General features: G+C 42.4%; 1 protein-coding gene across 1 annotated transcript in view; it reads right to left on the reverse strand.

The window, feature by feature from the left end:
* The window catches only part of stk32c (serine/threonine kinase 32C), a 192582-nt gene extending 170940 nt beyond the window's left edge, over window positions 1–21642 (reverse strand). Inside the window, exon 1 of the mRNA XM_080739971.1 lies at window positions 21453–21642. Within this exon, the coding sequence (XP_080596097.1) occupies window positions 21453–21555 (103 nt within the window). The 5' untranslated portion in view covers window positions 21556–21642. The remainder of the gene's footprint in view (window positions 1–21452) is intronic.
* Window positions 21643–22432: the final 790 nt, after the last annotated feature.

Here is a 22432-nt window from a genome sequence, read left to right on the forward strand (position 1 = left end):
GTGTGTGTGTGTGTGTGTGTGTGTGTGTGTGTGTGTGTGCAGGCAGGCGGGTGTGTGTGCAGGCGGGTGGGCGGGCGGGCTGGGGGGGGGGGGGGGGGGGGACAGTATCTCTGTAGCCATTAAACGAAACGGGTTTCTTACATTGATGCTCCTACATCATGCAAGCACCAGTTAAAGTTACTTTCCATCCCTCATATACTGTGTGCACAGTGTACATCCCATAACCCACACACTGCACATCATTTTGGAGCTCATATCTTTGAACGGGTAAGAGCTAGTTTTTTTTAAATCTTGAAAATGTGTTTAAGTCTTTGAATATTTCAAATCCTTCTACGTTTCTTTTTTTTTGAAAAACCTATGTTTCTATGTCAGTGGTGCTCAAACTTTGTCAAGGACCCCCAAAATTATATGTATTTGGCCACAGATCCCCATCTCAAAATATTTAGTTCCAGGGACTCCCCAGAAGCAAAATTTGAGTTACAAATGTTCGCTTAAAAAAGACATAACATTCAAAGATTTGCACAAATTTTCACGACTTTTTCAAAAATAGCAGATCCACAAGCTTGCAGCGCGGCACTTGGTGCTGCTCTGTGAGCTTGTAGATCTGCTATTTTTTAATAGCTAAAGTATATAAAATAATTAAGGGCCCTCCACCTTGGGCCCTAGTAACTCAGTCCCACTCCTCCCCTCCCTTGTGACGCCCCTGACCACCACCACCACCATTCATTTTCACGAGGACTCTGGGCCAACGCACTGCTCGTGAACCACTATCCTGAGGCCTGGCTCTTCTTTGATCTCTATTGATGAGATTCTCATTTCAGTGGTGGAAAAATTACTCAAATGTTTTACGTTGTATGTTTTAAGTATCAATATAGAAATACTGTCACAAGTAAAAAAAATTACTTGAGTAAAAGTACAAAAGTATTGGTATCAACATGTACTTAAAGAAGTACCAAAAGTAAAAGTACTCGTTATGCAGAATTTCAAGTTTTCAAACGTATTAAAAATATTTTGAAAATAGCAGATCTACAGCCGATCTACAGCTTGTAGATTGGCTCATTTCAAATGACAAAAATGCATTTAGGGCTTTAGTGGTTAATGCATGTTTCTAATAATAATAATCAAATTCTACAAAGTAACTAGTAAAGTAATAAAGTTTTTTTTTTTTTTTTAAATGATTTTTTGGGGCTTTTATGCCTTTATTGGATAGGACAGTAGACTGACAGGAAATGGGGGGAGAGACGGGGAGTGACATGCGGCAAAGGTCGTCCGGATCGGGAATCGAACTGGCGACGCCGTCAGGCATCAATGCCGACGTGGCAATGCCTACAGTATGTGGTATGCGCCTGGACCAGTAGGCCAGCGGGCGCCCCAAGTAACTACGTTTTGTAGTGGAGTAGAAGTAGAAGTATTGGTAAATTGGAAATACTCAAGTAAAGTACAAATAACTCAAAAAAACTATACTTAAGTACAGTACTCAAGTAAATGTTCTTAGTTACTTTACACCACTGCTTGAGCCTGGCTCTTCTTTGATCTCTATTGATGAGACTCTCGCTACAAGATAGGTGGCAGTGGGGGGGGGGGGGCTCACATGTTCTTCTGAACTTGTGATTAGCACCAGAGGGAGGATGCTCTGCACGTGCCTGACACTGCTCCGAACCGGCAGAAGATGCAGTGGCTCTAGTCCAGGGGTCTTCAACGTCTTCAGGCAAAGGACCCCCCCCCCCCTTAAAATTAGCTGAGAGAGAGAGATAGAGATGAAGCAGGGACCCCCAGATTCCATATAGTTTCATCGTTTGACAGCACACAATCATCAGTGTGGCTAAGGTTCTCAGAATATGGACGTTAGGGTTCAAGTGGTTAATATAAAAAAGTTTCTATCACACAAAGATTTGAAGGACCCCCTGTAGTAACTCTGAGAACCCCCTAGGGGTCTTTGCTCTGGTCTTCTGGAGCTAACTAACCAGTCTCCAGTAAGGCGACATCTCACAATAAGGATTTAAAGCAGTTACGTAAACAAACGATTATGCAGCCGTCATATTCAGCCTCAAAGGCTCGAGCGGTCTTCGGATTGCTCCATGTACATTTAAACACTGAGATTTGCATGTCAATAACACGCTCCAGAGATATAATGTGACAAATAAAAAGTGCAAAAATTGCTGATCTACAAGCTCATAATGCATTGCACGGCTACAAATTGTGAACTTGTAGATCTGCTCTTTCTGCAATCTTTGGAGAATCTTTGAATTGGGATGCTAGTCTAGGTTGATAGTGGTTAAAAAACGTGCCAACGTGTTTACTTAATTGAAGCCAGGACTTAGGGCGATGTTAGTTCACAATGAAGACTAACTTTGTAATCCTACTGTGGAATCCAGGATGAACAGCTTCTTGACATAAGCAAGAACACATTGATTGCATTGATAGTCAAGGGAAAAGGAGATAAAAGTGTACACAAGAACTGAACTGACTTGGTGTAGGGTTTATCGAGTTTAAACAGCGGATCAAAAGAGACCCCTGGGTTTTTAGAACATTTGTGGATATGGCAAAATGTGGGATCTAGGGTGCACAGTATGTACGGTACAGTAGAGGCTCTGAACGTCTAACGCAGCTTAATTGAACGCTCACTAAATAGAAGCTCCCATGAATACTCATGAGCGCTACAGGGCCCTTCATCTTCTGCATGCAAGGATAGGCATATAGGGGGGCCCACGGCCCAAGTGCGGCACACAGGGAGACAATGGACTCTATACACAGCAACCATACTGGAAAGAAATTGGGAGAATTACTAATGAAGGCTCTGTTCCGTTCTTGTCTTGTGAGTCAGGGTGCTGATATTCTGCATGTTGGCTCAGTTGATGTGCTTTGGCACGCAAAATACAATAATCTAAAGCGTCAATTTAATACTATGCATTGCTCAAAGCACAACACAAGGACATTAGCATGAGTGACTTTTGGATCAACACTAATTGATTTGATTGGTGATTGAACCTCCATGTATGTTTGTTCATTTGTAAATCTTATTGTGGTATAATAATTAATTACAACAATAACACTAATAAATCAAACTTAAAGTGCTTTTTCTTTTTTTGCATTTGAAGATAGTGTGGGTGTTTTTTTTTTCTTTTTCAGTGTGTTGGACCCTCGTTTAGTCGTCTCCTACGCATCTGTCGCCTTTGTGGGTGTGCTAGAGACTTGGTTTTTATACTAAAAGTGCAAATGGTTTAATTAAACAGAACAAATAGATCAAATGAGAGAACAGAAACAATGGTGGAATTCCTCTGTCGATCTCTATCAGTTTTCCTGTCTGTCTCTCTTAACCCATTCAGAACGGGTACACATTATTGCGTATCATTATTTTATGCTTTAACTATTGCGAGCTTGTAGATCTGCTATAAATTGAAAAATGTCAGTAATTTCTTTGTATATTTAAGTTATGTGCAACTTCAAAGCCTAAAAGCCAAACAGAAATGTAATTGTCAACGAGTCTGGGGGTTTTATACATAATGAACCAACGAAAAGTATTAACAAGAGCTTGTGTGTAAATATTAACTACACGTCATGCGTTTTTCCATTTCCTGAAAAGTAATGCTTTTGGACAAGGTTTCTACCCGAGAGCAACGAATGACATTTGAAAACACCCAGTGAGGCATGTGATTCATGTCTTTCCCTCCCTGCGACCCTGTTACTAGAGTTGCCAATCACATCAGACTGTGCTTAGACTGCTGGTGTACTGCATGTAAGAAGATCAATAGAGGGCACAGATCAGAGATGTGTGCATCCATCACAAAACTTGTATTGGGTATCTCAGCATCGGCAAATTGATTTTTCTTCTTACCTACGCCGTCAGGCCGATCATTTTAGCATTCGCATCCTGACTGATTATATTCCTCAGACAGGATCTGTTTTTGCACAAGAAGCATTTATGTCTTCCGTAGTGCCATCTATCCATCGATCATTTTTAATCACACACCTTTTGTATGTTGGACTTTTTATATTTGATTTGACTGTGCCTTCTTGTTATTTCAATTGTTCCGTTTTCCTTTCTTCCCTATTCTCTATTTTCCTATATATATACTGTATATATATATATATATATATTCACCAACTCTTCCTGTATCTGCAATGCTGAGAAAGAAATGATTTCACCCACTCTTTTACACCGATAATGTGATAATAAAGTTGATTCTGAGACTCAAATGGACAGGGAAATCGGGCTGGTAATCATGTTTCCCCATGTCTAATCATGTGTGCAGGTCACACTCTAGAGATTTATCCACACATCTGCCCCTTTTCATTTCACACCAGGGGTCTTCAACAGGGGTTCCGGGACCCCTAGGGGGTCCTCAGAGTTACTACAGGGGGGCTCTCAACGCCTCGCAGCGCGAGGCGTTGAGAGCTTGTAGATCGTCTATTTTTGGCAAATAGGTTGGGTGTGGAGGTAGAAAAAAAGAGGACAGAGTGAAAGGTCAAGTTAACTAAAAACAAAAATCCAACATAGACTGATGACAGCGCTGTCAAACATGTCTATGAATCTCTATCGATGAATATCTGCATCACGCATTTATGCAATACCGGTATGTAGTGGGGGTCCCTGCTTCATCTCTCTCTCTCAACTAAGGGGTCCTTGGCCTGAAAACGTTGAAGACCCCTGTTTTACACCATTACCGTTTCACAAACTTTGCAATTAAGTCTTCTCGAATCCATGTTGTTTTTACACATCCGCCCCTCTCAACCCCTATCCGTCAGACTTAATATTAGCTTAGCACTATGTCAGATTAAAAAGCAGGGTCTGTAACTTTTCTTTAAAGTACCCTTAAAAATAACATTATACATTATATCATCTGGTACTGTCTAGCTTTTTCAAGAAGCCAACTATTAAAGTTTTGCCTTCAAGCTGGTGCCAAATGACTGCTGGCAGAGTGTTGTGCATTGTCAGCAGAACAGTCCATATGACTAACAGCAATACATGCACAGTCTGCCAGTTTCATTCAAGCATGCAGCACAAACTAAAGTATACAGATTTATCCATGACAATGACATTCACGTGTCTGAGCATATGCATTCAAACATCCAGCTGTAAATTTCAATAAGGCATGAAGCTGCACAAACCGCATAGTAAATCTTCACAATCAAGGAGCTGCACTGCTGAGTAGGGAAAGGGAGATGGTTAAATTGGACCTCTACACTGCGATGGCACTATAGGTCGCCGTGGGCGACTGTCAAGCTGTCAAGATGCTGAGAGCGTGCGATGGAAGAGAGAGGGAACACACTTTAGAAGTTAATTCAGCACCACAGCATGGGAGACCCTCACACAACGTTATGCACACTATAGCGTCCCAAAAAATCTGAAAACTTCTGAGGTTGCCATGGCAATGTGTGTGTGTGTGTGTGTGTGTGTGTGTGTGTGTGTGTGTGTGTGTGTGTGTGTGTGTGTGTGTGTGTGTGTGTGTGTGTGTTGTTGTGCCGTGTCACAATGCTGCCACAGCATCTACAAGACCATGTATACAGTCTACTTCTCTAACCGAGGTCCGGTATCACATGCATAGAATGATTTTAGTCAAAAATATATATGGGATATTGGGAATGCACCCTTGCTAAAATTATTAAAACATATAAAAACTATGATCAGCTAAGCTGGTGAACATCAACTCCAGGCTGACAGATTAGTGTCACTGTCAACGATCAACTCCAACGAACAAAAGGGGTATATATAGGGTAAAAAATATACATATGTGACGGAGAGAGTACATTGGTGCCGTGACCCGGATTCGGGCTTCCCCGTAGGAGGAGGTCAAAGGGGGGTGAGTGTGACGGAGAGAGTCGCAGCCCCAGGATTGAAGCCTCAAAAGTCTAGTATCTCCCCCGGACTTTGGTCTAGTGGTTAAGATATTGGACTTTCGCGTGGGAGACCTGGGTTCAAAGCCGGGTGGGGAGGTTCGGATCACCTCCGTTACACATAAATGTGCATAGATTAATAAATGTGATTCATGGTATTTGTAGTATGCTAAACTGTCCATCCAGACACAAAGAGACCTTTCTTGCCTGCATCATGTCATGCCTGGTCAGTTTCAGTGTTAAGTTATGACTGTAAACACAGCGATCGCCGATGGGTTCAGTGGACAATAATATCCTAGCCTGGCGCCCCTATAGGGTCATCATAACAACCTCGGGAAGAAGCCTTATGAAACCAGGCCAACTGCTACAACGCCACTGAGGCTAATATTATGGAAGGGCTTTATCATTATCGTCACCACTGGCCATCACCATCATTGCTACTCAGGGGCGTCACAAGGGTGGGAAAAGTGGGATTGGGCCCTAGTAACTAGGGCCCAAGGTGGAGGGGGCCTTAATTATTTTATACTTTAGCTATTGAAAAATAGCAGATATACAAGTTCACAGCATGGGACAGAGTGCCACACTGCAAGCTTGTAGATCTGCCATTTTTGAAAAGTCGTGAAAATGTGTGCAAATCTTCGAATATATGTACTTTTAAAGCCATACTGTGTAAGTTGCCCAACTAGTGGTCATTAGCCCTATAGCAAACCGCGGTCGCGTCCGCGTCTTTCGTCCGTTTTTCGTACCTTCAGACCCCCGCGTCTGCCTCCACCTCGCTGAGATCTATCTTTTAAGGGGTCCCTTGTTCCTGTGCGTTCAGTAATTCCAGAGATACGGACTCCTTCACCCTGCCTGGTAGGCGAAATTACCTAGAGAAGGGATGGTACAAACGGGCGACAACAAATATGGCTGCCATAGCGACCCCACTTCAAGATGCGCTGTGATTGGCCGGCAGTTGTATAACCCTCGCTGTGATTGGCCGGTAGTGTGATGACGCAATTTTGGCGCGAGATCCGGTCCACGGCAAGGATCTCAGTTTACATATAGAGAAGGCTTTACAGGCTGAAATTCACGGCGCGGATCTTCTAAAACTTTTGTGATTTAATAGTTAGGAGAATTTTAAGATTTGTTTTATAAAAAAAGTTACATAGTACAACTTTAAGTGAACATTTGTAACTAAAATCTTGCTTCTGGGGGGTCCCTGAACTCAATATTTTGAGATGGGGGTCGGCGGCCAAATACATATCATTTTGGGGGTCCTTCACATGAAAAGGTTTGAGCACTACTGACATAGAAACATACTTTTTCTCAAAAACATTAGAAGGATTTGAAATAGACTTGCACACATTTTCACTATTTTCCCAAAATAGCAGATCTACAAGCTCACAGCGCGGCTGTGAGCTTGTATATCAGCTATTCTTCAATAGTTAAAGCACAAAATAATGCATAATAATGCATTCCCAGTTCCCCCTATGAAGAACATTCATGGGGGGCCTGCAGTGATCCTTGTACCCAGGGACCAGAATTTGGCGCGACACCCCTGTTGCTAGTACATCTGTGTCCCTGCATACCCCTTTCTCCCACTGGATCCACACAACCACAGGGCCTTGACACGTTCTGGTAGCGAAATGGATCTTGCTCCAGGGTTAAAGTGCCACATTAACCTTTCGACAGGCCACAGAGTGATGCATCAGGGAGCTATATTGAGTGGAGCGGGGCAGAGGTGGTGGGAGGAAAGGGTTTCGGAAGAGTGACGGGAGGAAGTGGATGAAGCATGCCGTGGTAAACTGCTTGTGGTGGAAAGGCACTTACGTAAGTAACTAGGGCATTCACCAAATATTCAAATATCAAAGTCACAATTCGACGTTGTTCACCGAAGTCGAATATTCCCTTATTTGCATTTTTTTATTGTTTTCTCTTTAAAAATGCTCTATACCAGGGGTTCTCAAAACCTTTTAGGCCGTGACCCCCAAAATAAACATATTTGAACTGGGGACCCCCACCTTGACAAGCACTTCGAATTGCAGGTATTACATTTAATGTGACTCGGTTCCGCAGGCGAACATTGTGAAAATAGCAGATCTATGTGAGCATGTAGATCGTCTATTTTCACAATGTTCGCCTCTTGCTTACTTAATATTTGACAGTTTGGCCAGTCCTGTCGAATATTCGACTATTCGAATACTTTGAGGTTGAATAATTCAAATACTAAAAATCACTATTCGTGAATGCCCTGTAAGTAACCACACAAGCCCATTTCAGAAATAGTGAATGTAGCCGATCTAACTAAGGTCACGACGATGTTGTGCTTGTAGATCAGCTGTTTATGCTGTTTAAAGCAAGGGTATTCAACAGGGGGTCCGGGACCCCTAGGGGGTCCTCAGAGTTACTACAGGGGGTCCTCCAAATCTTTGAGTGATTTTTTTATATTAACCACTTGAATCCTAGCGTCCATATTCTGAGAACTTTAGCCAAAAATAGCAGATCTACAAGCTCACAACGCCTCAAGGACGTTTGGTGTAGCGGGGAAAAAGAGCAGACTAAGTACGGAGTGAAGGGTCAAGTTCATTAAGTATTGATGGTTCAAGTGGTTAAATATCTGAAAATACAAATTTAAATGATTCCAAAATACACTGATGATTGTGCTGTCAAAAGATGGAATATATTAACAGGTTGTGGGAGTCCCTGCTTCATCTCTCTATATCAACTAAGGGATCCTTGGCTTGAAAACGTTGAAGGACCCTGGTTTACGCTGTTAAAAAGAAATATTCTGAAAACTTTCGCCTATAATGACATGGCCAAAAAAGCCAGGACGCGAGGTTGAAAGTTGTTAGAAGCAGATACATAATCAAATGTGGTTCTGTGTGATACCAACATTTTGAAGACGTATTTTAAGAGTGAGGAAATGGATGCAGTGGCCTAGTTATCTCTCCTCAGTAGCTCTGTTTTGGGGCAACGGTAGGACACTTTGTGTTCTGGCCCAGATACACCTGACTTCTATTAGCCCTCGCAAGTATTTAGGACAAGCCCTCCTGTTGTATATCGTCACTGTCAGGCAGAAACCTTGTATCTCCATATTCCAACTTTTAATGTTTTTTTTTTATATTGATGCCCTACTTCATTGAGCAAGAGTGCAGAGCAAAAGTAGTGGAAACAGCCGATCTATAAGCAATTAAGCATACAATGTGTTGTGACTCGTGATGCAATGCTTTGTGAGCTTGTAGATCAGCCACATTTTAGCCATTTTAGAAAAAAGAGAAAGTGGTTAAGTGTGTCCGTCTATGAGTTTTCTAAATACTGAATCCAGCAAGCAGGGTCAGGTACTGGACCAATCAGTGACGTCTCGATTGGGGCCAGATCAAGTCAAACCATGACTAGTCAGATCTGGCCTAGAATATCACCTGATTTCAACAAACATAAATCCTGCCCACGGAAACGGACGCCCTGGATTAATCAGAGAGGGTCCGATCGAGGCCAGATAAATATCACAACTAGGCAGATATGTCCCAGAATATAACCTTGCATGCTCATATTTCAACTAACATTACAAACAATAACAATAGTTCTATAGTCCATATGACGTTCTGGTAATGACGTCAAGATCATCCCCATATGGGCTGTGATCTGGCCAAGTTCTGAACGTCACCGGAGTCACCGGAGGATGTTATCATGACGTCATTTGGCTTGCAGGGAACCAATGGAAAGTATTAACAAGACTCAAGCTTGTGACTAAATACATAACTACATCCATTGGAACACAGACTCTTTTTCGTATTTCCTGAAAAGTTACAGTTTTGGACATAAAAGTTCACTGCCCGACAGCAACATCATATGGGTTTGCTTTTCGCCATGTACTTTAATTTAGCCCGACTGAAAACGCCAACATGATTACTAGCTTCTGCCTGCCAGTCTTGACCTTTAATCAAAACAACTGAAACCTTTGGCCACCTGCACGATGCCGCTGTCATTTTACACCCCTATGATCCGAGTAGTGAAGGTGGTTGATGGTTTGCTGTGCGCTCCCTGGGGGAACAATGGGCAGCTGGAAAGGTGGAGCCACTGTCAGCTTTGATGGTGTCACAGATCATATCAGAGGCCATTCAGTGAGTATTTCAAGAATGAGAGTCTGCGTGCGTGCGCGTGTCCGGGCAGTCGGGCACGTGCCACCGCAGCAAGTGTGACAAGCCTTCCGGCACCACAAATGAGCTCAGTTGTACCAGAGCGGTTGCGTGGTGGCGGGTGGTATATGATATTCAGACATCAAAGGGCCAGGCCAAATGACGCCCATCCTGTCCTGGTGTGGTGAACAAAGTCACCTTCCTTTGACCTAATTCTTAGAGATACTAATAGCCTCTAGACAATATTCAATCTTGGGCAGGCCATAAAAAGTGAATTCACATCATGACATTTAGTTGGCAAACCTTTAAACCTTCCGTTGTGTCACGACTTATCTCGGATTAAAGACCATTATAGTAAACTAATAATAATGGGATTTTATCAACTACTTTAAATAGCCTATTAAGTATAGTATAAAAGGGCAACTCATATATGTAGTTGTCACATACCCAACCTTCATTTTCCATGGGTGATTGGAATGAAACCGAGAGAGTGATAAAGCTTGTGCTGATTGGATAGCTGTGGTCCCTGGGGATTACACTGCAACTGACCAATCAGCATAAATAAATTGCCACCGCGGGCTGAACTGCCAACACGAGTGACCTTAATGCTTAAGGATCTCATCATGTCAAACCGTAAACACAGTTGCAGGCAACTCTCCCCAACACTGTAGGAAAATCCCAGGGGGACTTAGAATAATAGACTGTAGTGTACCATTCCTTAGTAGTTCCTTGTTGAGAGTAATGCTTATCACAAAGTGTTGATAAAATGCTGTGAATAAATATGAAAAAAAGGCTAGGACTTAAAATATCTTGGTGCCTGCCCTGGAGACTGGACTCCTAAAAAAGGATAGATATGTGGGTTTGTGTGGGTTTGTGTGAAAATGCCTTAAGGCGTCCAATTCATCTCAATACGACTTAAAGAAATATTGTCTTGAGACTTCTGAGACTTCCGGGAGAGACAGACAGAGACAAAGAGAGGGACAGAGACGATACAAAAAGAGAGGAGCAGAGAGATCTTTCATCCCCAACAGAAAACCTTCCCTGTCATACATAGCAGCAGCATTGATGATGAACCTTCACTCCAGAAGGATAAGGTCATGTCTCAGGTCTTCCTCCATGAACAGTAAGAGGAGCCACTTCCACCTGCGTTATAGTGAAATACAACTGCATTCTGACAAGTGTCACCCTGCCTGCGTTCGATTGGCTGAAAGCAGCCCAACCCACTAGTCTCTTTGAGCAGCAGTACAACAATATTTACTATTCTGCCCCCCTGGTTTACAACTTCTAACGGCGCCAGTGTTGCCAGATGTGCGATAATTATCGTATTTGTACGATAATTTGACCCTCTGTACGATGTACGATCAATAATTCCAAAAATGCCCAAATGTACGATAATTTCGGCATATCACCAAAAAGAGCGTGAATTTGCTATTTTCCCTGGCTGCTGATCTGGGATCTGGTTTGGCGTCTCAAAATAAGCCAGGAAATCAGTCAATCTGACCCTAGATCTGTACTTGGAGGCATTAAAAACACCGGTTGCATCTTTCCAGGCCAGTTTCAGGCTTTTATTTGTGTAAGCTCCAGGAAGTTGCCTGCCTCCACGCAGCATATCTGATGTGTTTTTGTCACGCAGGAGTCTCAAACAAGGTCGTTTCTTATACTAAAGACATCTTTTTTGGTGAAATTACGTTTTTACACAAGTGATTTCTCTTTTTTTGCTGTGTACGATAGTTTCATGTCAAATACGATAATTCTGAGCCTCCGGTACGATAATTCAACATTTCCCATCTGGCAACACTGAACGGTGCTGAGTCGGCTCATGCAACCTTTGCCAACTTTGATCACCAGTGCGGTGCCCCGCCCGGGCCCTCAGTGCTACACACAGATTCCGAGACTGAATACTCAAAGTGGCTGTGTTTACATGCACAACATTTATTAATTCAGAATGAACTCATCCCGAATAAGGATTCATACCCAAACGTTAACATGGAACCTGAATAAAAGTATTAATGTATTCCAAAGAGGAGAGCATTCGGAATGAAGCGTTTATATGGCAAATGTATCCCGGTTCAAACGGCATATACCACCCCTCCAAACCCGAATGAAAGTTCATTCAGGTCATACCAGAATAGCCATTCCAAGCCGTTTACTCCAGCATTTCTATTCTGAGTGAGCAGTCATTCTGAATGGAAGTGGAATTTAACGTAGCCAGTCTGAGGATCCTATGATAATACTTGGAGGCCAGTCTATGATGTCAGTATTATGGAATCTCCATATATGGGGAGTTGCGGGTTTACAAAGATATTTTTGGAGAAGCGCCGATCTAACTGACATCCCATGCAGGCACCACACTCCTTTGGGTTCTCTGTGATCAATGCACAGAGTTTGAAGTTGATCCGTTCCAATGGGTATTGCATAACCGAGGGGAGTGTGTTCCCAATGGGCATTGCCCTCGTTCATACCAAATCAAAACTAACTTTATTCTTTTACTTAACCTTTATGGAGAGTCTCGTCATTGATCTATTGTACGAGAGCACCCTGTGTAGTTATAAATAACATTTAAAACAGCCGCAGTTGACCAAAGTTAAATGCACAAAGAAATACGGCAGAAGCAAAGGCAAATAAGAATATTATGCCAGTTAATCTCAAAGGCAAAACAGTAAAGGAGTAACAGCGACAGATAAGCAGCAGTACACTGTAAGTGAAGGTCAGGTTAAGTGGAAAAATATATAAGTAAGTGACTTTGAGTACTCAGAAAAGCCTTCGTGCCACTCTCATCTAGAGATCAGCCGTTGCAGCAGTGATCTGATATGGCTATATGGAGATCTGTATCTGTCAGTCCTTGGCTGCACACTGTCAGAGAAACATAAACATGTCCCTAGTGCGAAGATGGTTTTGGTGGCCATTTGTCCATGTGCCCACCTCTCCATTTGCCCACATGTCCCTAGTGCCCAGATGCCTACCTCTCCAAGTGGGCACATGTCCCTCATGCCCAGTTGTCCAGGTGCCCATCTGTTTTATAGACCCACATTTGTATATCTATCCATCTAATAGACCCACGTTTGTCTATAAAAATGGAGGTTATATAACATGGACGGGTGCTTTACAAGAATGCTTTTCTGAACATACAGTATATGTTTCCAGGAGCGATTTAAAGGATGGGTAGGGGCAGGCTAAGGGATATGCAATTATGCGCGCGCGCGCGCGCACACACACACACACACACACACACACACACACACACACACACACACACACACACACACACACACACACACACACACACACACACACACACACACACACACACACACACTCCCAGAGGACTGCGCTCTGAAGACTCATATGCACCACCACACATCACATCATATCAACACACAAATGCAGTACACATCACACTTATATGGGTATTAATCAGGGAATTTACAACTAGCGTTTACGTACATTTACAATATTACCTAGAGTTTATATGTGGAATTTGTCAAACGGCTCCTGTTGATTCTATTATCTGGGATCATACATCTTTATTCTTTCTCACCCGTCCTGATCCGTGTCTCAGCTCACAGTTGAACGTGCTTACAGTTTCACACGGGTTTCCCAAGGGAATTGGCTAAGCGGGGGTTTTCTTGTCCCTCTGCCAAGTAGCCTATCATACACTATGACATCCAGCTACATCCAGCCGCAGCGCTTCATTACATTGTTTACATTTATTTATATACTGTATACATATACAGTATATAGAATATATATATATATATTAGGGATGGTCCGATCAGGTTTTTTGGAACCGATCACCGAGCACCGATCACAAAAGTTTGATCACCCGATACCGATCAATCACCGATCCAATCAAGTTATTATTTATATATTATTTATATTTTCTAAATGTTAATGTTTTAACATTAATTAATTAATTCACTCACATTCACATTTATATATTTGCCTTATAGTTATTTACCAGCATTACTATGTATTTATTATCATAGCAGTAACTAATTATTCCTTCAGCACTGTGGAAATCAATACCCCAAAATGGCCTCAAGTGGGCATACTGAACGGCTGGTTGATCGGATGCACCGATCATCGGATCGGTGAATTTACCTTTTGATCTAAACCACCGATTATCGCCGATCACGCTTTGATCGGCCCGATCCGATCCATTGCCGATTGATCGGTAACATCTCTAATATATATATATATATATATATACACACGATATGTATACTATACACACAAACACATACTAATCCTATGTCAAGGAGAAAGTTTACCGCGCTGCCAAAACACAAATTAAAATCATACTTCTACTACAGGGGTCTTCAACAGGGGGCCCAGGACCCCTAGGGGGTCCTTAGAGTTACTACAGGGGGTCCTCCAAATGTTTGTGTGATAGAAACTTTTTTTCTTTTTCTATATTAAACACTTGAACCCAGTGTCTATATTCTGAGAACTTAAGCCAAAAATAGCAGATCTACAAGCTCACAAGCTTGTAAATCCGCTATTTTCGGCAAAGAGGTTTTGTGTAGATGGGAAAAAGAGCAGAGTGATAGGTCAAGTTTATTAAGTATGACGGTTCAAGTGGTTACATATCTGGAAACACAATTTTAAATGAACCCAAAATACACTGTTGATTGTGCTGTCACTATATTGTATCTATGGGTTGTGGGGGGTCCCTGCTTCATCTCTCTCTCGATTAAGGGGTCCTTGGCCTGAAAACGTTGAAGACCCCTGTTCTACTGAGAGTGCAGTGTTTGATTTACTGCATGCGTCTGTTATGAAACCAAAACGATGAATTGTACAGTAAGGGTTTGTACGTGGCAGACAGTGAAGCACAGTGTGTTCCGATCCCTGAGAGAGTGGAGGATCATGAGATATACTGCCACACAAAAACCCAAAAGAGAGCAGGTGTGAGAGCATGCCCACTGGGTTTATGACAACCTTCTGGGCCCACATCAATTGCATTCCATGTGTCCTAATCCTTTCCTCCCAGCAAGGGGCAGCGCACTAGGCTTGGGCAGCACCTTCTTTTTCATACCTTCCTGACATTTCACCCAGACAGGCTATACGTGTGACGGTATCTGTATCTTTGTAAAAATCAGTGGTGGAAGAAGTACTTGAGTAAAGTAGTAGTACCATAATGTAGAAATATTCTGAGTTTCATGAGTAAAAGTCCTGTATTCAATATTTTACTTGAGTAAAAGTACAATGTCCAATTTCAGAACTGAACTTTTTTCAAAAATAGCACATCTACAAGCTTACGTTTCGAGCCTGTAGATCTGCCGTTTTTACAAATAACTTGTTGTAACTTACGTTTTCAAATAATGGTAGTGGAGTAAAAAGTACAATATTTGAGATGTAATGGAGTAGAAGTATTGAAAAATGGAAATACTCAAGTAAAAGTACCTCAAATTTTTAGTTAGTTACTGTTCACAACTGATGAAAATAAAGCTGGGCTAAAAGCTGATCTACTGGTGACATACGTCATTATAGCATATATGATGTCGTTGAGACTCAAGCCTGCAATGTTGCGTGTCTAATATTCAATTAGCCTTCTTAACAGTTGCTTGGTTATTTATGGCGGGAGTTCGACGTTCCATTTGTTCGACGCAGGTAAATGTTAACCTGGTGAAATGCTAACCTGCCGATGCTGGTGAATGCTAACTTGGTGAATGTTAACCACTATGCCTAAACCTAACCCACACCTCAGTAAAACTATGCCTAAACCTAACCCTAACCCTTAGTCGAAATAATGACATGTAGAAATAGCGAGAATTGCCCATTTATGGCCAAATAGAATAATTAACAGAGAGTATCTATAAACATCAATCTTCCATAGATTCATACCTTGCTGGGGGACATGATGACACTTGCTGTGGTGGATAGTACTACGGACACATCAGTGAGAGGAGGAACAGAAATTATGAGTGGTGCTATGGTCAGTGACAGACTGGCAGTTGAATAAAATCATGTGGCTATAACTGCTTCATCAGAAGAAATGTCTTCTCAAGATAAAGTTAAGGCCTGTCCATACTTTGACCAAAATATAATATAGGATATAAAATATCCTATAGCCTATGGGGGCCTATGGGGGGGGCCTCCCTATGTTCCCCAGGTTCTATGTTCCCCACTTCCCCCAAAACGTTTCTATGTTCTCCACCTACCCTCCACCAAAAAAGGTTCTATGTTCCCCAGAATCCCCACCCAAAAAAAGGTATATGTTCCCAACTCAAATGCAGGAAATGGTGGGACATCTGGCCACTAAGAACATGTGTGCAATCCTAATTTAGGTGCCCACTCGTCCAGTTGTCCAGGTGCTCCTAGTGCCCAGATGTCTCCACCCCTAAGTGCCTACTTTTCCAAGTACCCACTCATCCAGATGCCCAGTCATAACACAAATATGGTGCCCAGGTGTCCCTAGTTCCCCCCTGACCCACTAGTATTCGTCATTTCTCCCCATTATGTTCCGTTGTGTGTGTTTAGAGTTATGTTTCCTGCATTTTTGGATGAGCGGGGAACATAGAACCTTTTTTGGGTAAGCGGGGAACATAGAACCTGGGGAACCCACCTACGGTACTACCTTGATACCGCCCAAGCTTATGACAAACACATAACCGCACACAAACAGAATAACACGCATGCACAAGCACGTGTCGTGCGCACACACACAGACACACACGCAAGCAAGCAAGCGACCTTTCCTCTCCGTTTTCATCTCAGCACCCAGCTGAGTTGATCTCCTTGATGACACCTTTGCTCTGACACAAGCACTGCTACAACTGTCATCTTCCCAGCATTACCTGAAGCAAACAAGGTTACACAGATTGGAGAGGCACACTAAAAGTGTATTCCAGACAGTGTCGACTGCCTTTCAGAGGGGCTGTACTCTACACAGATCAGCTAAAGGGATTTGTTCCAAACAATGAGGCGCTAACTGACTGCAAAATGATTTGTAATTCAAAAATGCAACCAAAAGTAAATACATTTAAAACGAAATATTCATTTTGAGAGACTGCAGTACAGTTGGAAGTCATTTGTTGAAAACAAGCAAACAAAACATTGCATCATATTAAATAATGAACTTATACATTTGTTTCCATGAGAAATTGTACATTTGAGAACAGGAAAACACTCCATAATGGTAGCGCTCCACAACTTAAACTGCAACCTCCCTCGGGGATCGGATGACACGGCACTATGACCACGATATTATCACCCACATATTGCATTACTTGTATGGGTGCTTACGGTAGTCCTCAGTGGAGGGAAGCCAGTAGCTGCAGGCAGACGTAGAGCTCAGTTGAATACATCGAGGGAAGGAAATTGAGAGCCAAGAGACAAAGATGAAAGAAAGTGAGGGACTCTGTATTCAGCTTGTGCACCCAGCCATCTCCCTCTGTGTCTTATCTTTATCCTTGACCAAATCTGCTCTCAGCATCCCTACAGTAGCCTACACTACAGTACTTACCATCAAACAATCATACACACTTGCAGGCATCAGCATGCACAAGTGCTTGAGCATGCAAAGTGCATCCTGCATTCATGTCAATCCACAGGCACAGAAACACAGACAACCAATGCGTTGTCTGTAAAATATGAGGTAACCAATGTGTGCCACCAATGTGTGCCACAGGTGCACGCTCAATTAAGACACTGGCATTTTTCAATTCTGCACTGGCCCCAACACTGTGGTGATTCACTTTGAAATGTGCTCTTTCAACTGCTGGTGCCATTTCAAGTTCAGAGGAGGTCTGGTGAAAGAAAAGAGTGCTCCTTTTGTCTTCAGGGCTTGGCCCACAGTTAGGCTATATAACTATAGGTCTGCACTCTGCATCCAATGTGTTGACATGGTTGTGGAGTAAAGCTCATGTGAGGTGGCATGGTTTTGGACACATCCTGCTGCTACAGTCATAGCCATTACATCATTGCATTAACAACACCATCATGGGTGTCATCATGAAGCCTTTCATCCAGGCCACAATGGTTGGCAGTTTGAAAGAATGCACCTGCAAATTTACTTTTCTTCCAGCTGAAGTCGCACATTCACAAAATGTCTAGTTACCTCCTGGTAGAGAAAGTAGTACAGTAAGAGACAAAATAGATTTTTTTTCAACAATAGCGATATGTGTTGTGAGCTTGTATATCAGCTATTTCTGTGCAATACTAAGTATACAAAGGGCATTAGTGGTCAAGAACATTGTTGGAAAAAGCAGCATGCTGAATGGTGATGCACAGGAAGGATGTGCCCCTGAATCAATTCCCGGGGCCTTTTCTGTTAATCGTACAATCTGCTACAAAGAAACCTTTTGGCAGCCATGCACGGACCTGACCTGACCACTTGATTGTGTTTGCAGCATTTCCAGCCAAATGCTGCTCTAATATTACTGCCTAATGTAGGCCATATGCCGTTTTCCAAGAAGCCAAAGAGATACTATTTCCTAGAGACCTGTCAGGCGAGAGCCATCAACAGTCTGCAACAAACAGGCTCAGCATCCACAATGCGGTACACAATAGTGTGTTATCACTGCTGGAGCAGCGCTTCAAAAATATGCAGCGGCTATGAGAAGAAGAGGCTCCCTTACACAGCAAGAGAGCACTAAAGCTGGTGTAACAGCTGCAAGGTGTTCAGTGTGACCAGTGAGGAGAAAATTACTTGAACATTGAAAAGTCTGTGTGAGTCATAGACCCCCCTACAACTTTCCGCCTTATTTTATTATGTATACTTTATTATATCACTGAGTTCTCTACTGGTAAATGGTAAAAAATGGTAAATGGTGCATTTATATAGCGCCTTTATCCAAGGCGCTTTACATTCACCCATTCACACACACATTCATACACCGATGGCAGAGGAAACCATGCAAGGCACCAACCTGCTCACCGGGAGCAACTAGGGGTTCAAAGTCTTGCTCAAGGACTCTTCGACACCAACTCTGGGGGAGCCCGGGGTCGAACTGGGAACCCTCCGTGTAATAATGACGGTTTCTCTACCCCTGAGCCACAGCCGCCCCGCTCAGACTGCAGTTCTGTGCTGCCTTACAATAATGATAGAACGGCTCAATCAAATGCCACCTTGGCTTGCACCCAAGAACATGATGGTCTCAATTAATACATGCGCCAAACTGTTATAATGGTGGTCATAAGGACAACACAATGATAATGATCATCAGATGCATCAACTCTTGGCAAGGCAGGGAAAGAGAGATGCAGAAAAGGTTAGCTTAATTATTAGGGCCTCACTGATCATGCACAAGTGGCACTTGCATCATATCTCTGATATGAGGTTATGAAAATCACCCTGAAAATAGCCACAAAAGGGGAGACATAGTGAAGATGATATGGCCTCTTTCTTCTCACTCAGCATGGGTATAGCATAGAAATAATCCACCTCAGCCTTCAGCAATTCAGCCCCATGGTTCAAGGTTCCTCCATCAATCACCACCAGTGCAAGGGGTAAGAAACAGCAAACCAGAAGGCCTTGCCAAGAGTATCTCTGTGTCTGAATGCACTCCCTGGCTTAAGCTTTTCTTTTGATAATCACTGTTAGGAGGATAAAAGCAGACTGCATAAAAACTGAGAGGCAACTCCTTGCTGCTGCCTGTCAACCCCCAGAATTTATCAGGAATAAGTAGCTGCGCTGCAGGACACTTTGTTTAGACGTCAGGACGTCCATAGATTGTCTAAATAGGTCACCCTTGTCAATTAGATCATAGGCCTATGCATGTGTGCTACATGCAGTAGCTTAAGCATTGACATATGGACACATGGCACACTCGCTGACTGCACGCACGCATGCACGCACATGCACGCACAGGCACACAATAGCTCACAACTCTGCTGTGAGCTGACCTCATTTACTGAAAATGTCTGTAAGTGTCATCATCTGTCATTTAAAATAACTTAAGCAACTCGAGAAAGAAGTCATTTTAGATTGTTAAAAAGGTGCTGTATGTGATATTGTTTTGTTAAACAAAAAGATTATTAAAAGTTAAAGCTCTATTCTGATTGTAATCGTTGCTATGAAGTTTTTGTTCATGTTACAGGAGTCTCCCTGCCTCTCCAATAAATCTAAAATTCATAATTCAGGTGGGTCACCAATTTAACCAGAGAGAACTCCACAAATACCATTTATCAGCGTGCGATCCAGTTCCAATTGTGTCAACTTCCAATTTTTTGATTCATCACTTCCAATTTCACTTGTTTATCCTGTATCCTGTTATGAGTTTTCTCTGCTGTTTGGATAAAATGTATATCCTGATCAGAACATGTCGTTTATGATTGTTATGAGAATAACTAATACTCATTGTAATTAAAAAACTAAAAAATATAACTTACACCACCTTTAAGGAACGTTTAGATTCAGTGCTAAGAATATTTTGCATAGCTTAGCTACAACCAGAGGATTATTTCCCATACAATGACAACTATGAATGAATTATTACTGCCCTGCCTGATTTGATGGCACTAATCTTGCCTTAATTACGCAATTAGGCTAACTCAATGTCTTCAATGGCACATATTAAATAGCTCAGGCAATCATCCATGCATTCTCCATGTCTGTGCTCCCTGCTATTTGTTCTATAAATATCTGTAATATGTCTGCAATTAGAATTACTGCATTATAATTGTGTTGTGTGTGTGTGTGTGTGTGTGTGTGTGTGTGTGTGTGTGTGTGTGTGTGTGTGTGTGTGTGTGTGTGTGTGTGTGTGTTTGATTAATTGATTGATTGATTGAATGAATGATTGATTCTAGCAGAGCTGCCTACATTTTCCCTGATGTGTTGGTAAGGCCAATTAAGTTATTATAAACGTTGTATTGGGGTAGACTCACTAGGATGTTTACAGTGTGTTAAAGGAGTAGTTCCCAAAATGTTTTTTTTTCTTCTATTGATTACTCACCTCAACGCAACAATAATATATATTTTTTTCCCCTGCATTCCTAAGAGAATAATTTGATTATAATAAATGTACCCCCATTGATTCCGGATGGAGACACAAATGCATTTCTGTCTCCATCCGGAATCAATGGGGGCACATTTATTATAATCAAATTATTGTCTTATAGGAATACAGAGGGGGGGGGGGGGGGCATTTTTGGGGTAAACTACTCCTTTAAGATCATACAACACCATTCAAGGATACATAAATTAATAGTCTGCGACTCTGCGTAATAATAAACCTGTCAACGGTAGCCTGTACAGTCTATTCAGTAGAAAGTTGAGCGCCACACCCCCGACCTCTACCGCTAGACATAACAAGCTGCGAGGCTAATCGTTTATTCACCCAACAACAGCTTTCTTCTTGGGGAAGAACAGAACTCCCCTGGTCAAAACAGCTAAAGTGGTTTATTTGCGACATGTTCCTGCTTATATCAACTTCTACAACTCAGACAGCTGAAGTCATGTGTTGTAAAAATGGCCATATGGTGGTGAATCACTGCGCATATACACGTCTCCATATCCATAATCCATCTATTCTGTTTAATTTATAGTAATTTACTTACCATCCTCCTTCTCGTCGAACACGGGTCTTTTTGAAGAACTGTTCGCCCCCATCCTCTTCTTCCACTTGCTCCATTGAAACATCGATGCGAGCTCAGATTGCATTCCTGTCTCCCCGTGGAAAAAACTACAGCTGTGTGTGTGAGTGTGTGTTATTGGACTGGACTGGTGGACACGTTGATCAAACGTTGATCAAATACATCGCAACCTCCCCGCTGTCAATTATTCTCCTCGCATGTACGCACACCTCGACGCGAGAAAGAAAGTACCGAATATTTTTGGGGGGATTTAAAAAAGCTGTTTTTTTAGATAAAGAGATACCGAGAGAGAGAGAAAAAGACACTCGGTGATTTATCTTCTTCCGTAAAACAACCAGCCAACCAAGTGACTTCTTATGTTGTCGGAGCTGAGTGTGACAGTTGTTTGCCAATGACTGTAGTCGACGCTGCTCACACTGCCGTGCATGTCAAAGATTCAAGACCAGAGGAGCCCAGGATCACACGATCATACATTGGAGACACACTACTAACTGGAGAGCTTTTCCAACCGCCCACTGTACTCTCGGCTACTACTAGAGGAAGTGAGAGTGGCTGGTGTTGTCCGGTATTATTACCTCAGTGAATTCAGACATTACTGAATCTCATTAGGAGATGGGTGGTGGTGGGTGGTGCCTGATCATTGAGTGCAGTGGTTCTCAACCAGTGGTCCGGGGACAACCGGTGGTCCTTGACTTGAGGGGGTTCCAGGCTCAGCCTACTGGTGGTCCTCCTCAGCTAAATGATGGAGAGCTGGGTGGACCCCACTTAGGGAAACCAAATGGACCCTTATGGTTATAGATCTTTAACTGAGAGTGTACAATGTAAAATGGACAGTAGGGTCTATTTGGTTTCATTTTAAACTCATTGTTAAACATCTGCATTACTTAATTTACATGAAGTCTACACAATTGAGAATGTAGAAGAATTGTTATTTTGATCAACGT

This window comes from Nannobrachium achirus (genome assembly GCF_963921795.1).
Source record: "Nannobrachium achirus genome assembly, chromosome: 13".
NCBI classification, from domain to species: domain Eukaryota; kingdom Metazoa; phylum Chordata; class Actinopteri; order Myctophiformes; family Myctophidae; genus Nannobrachium; species Nannobrachium achirus.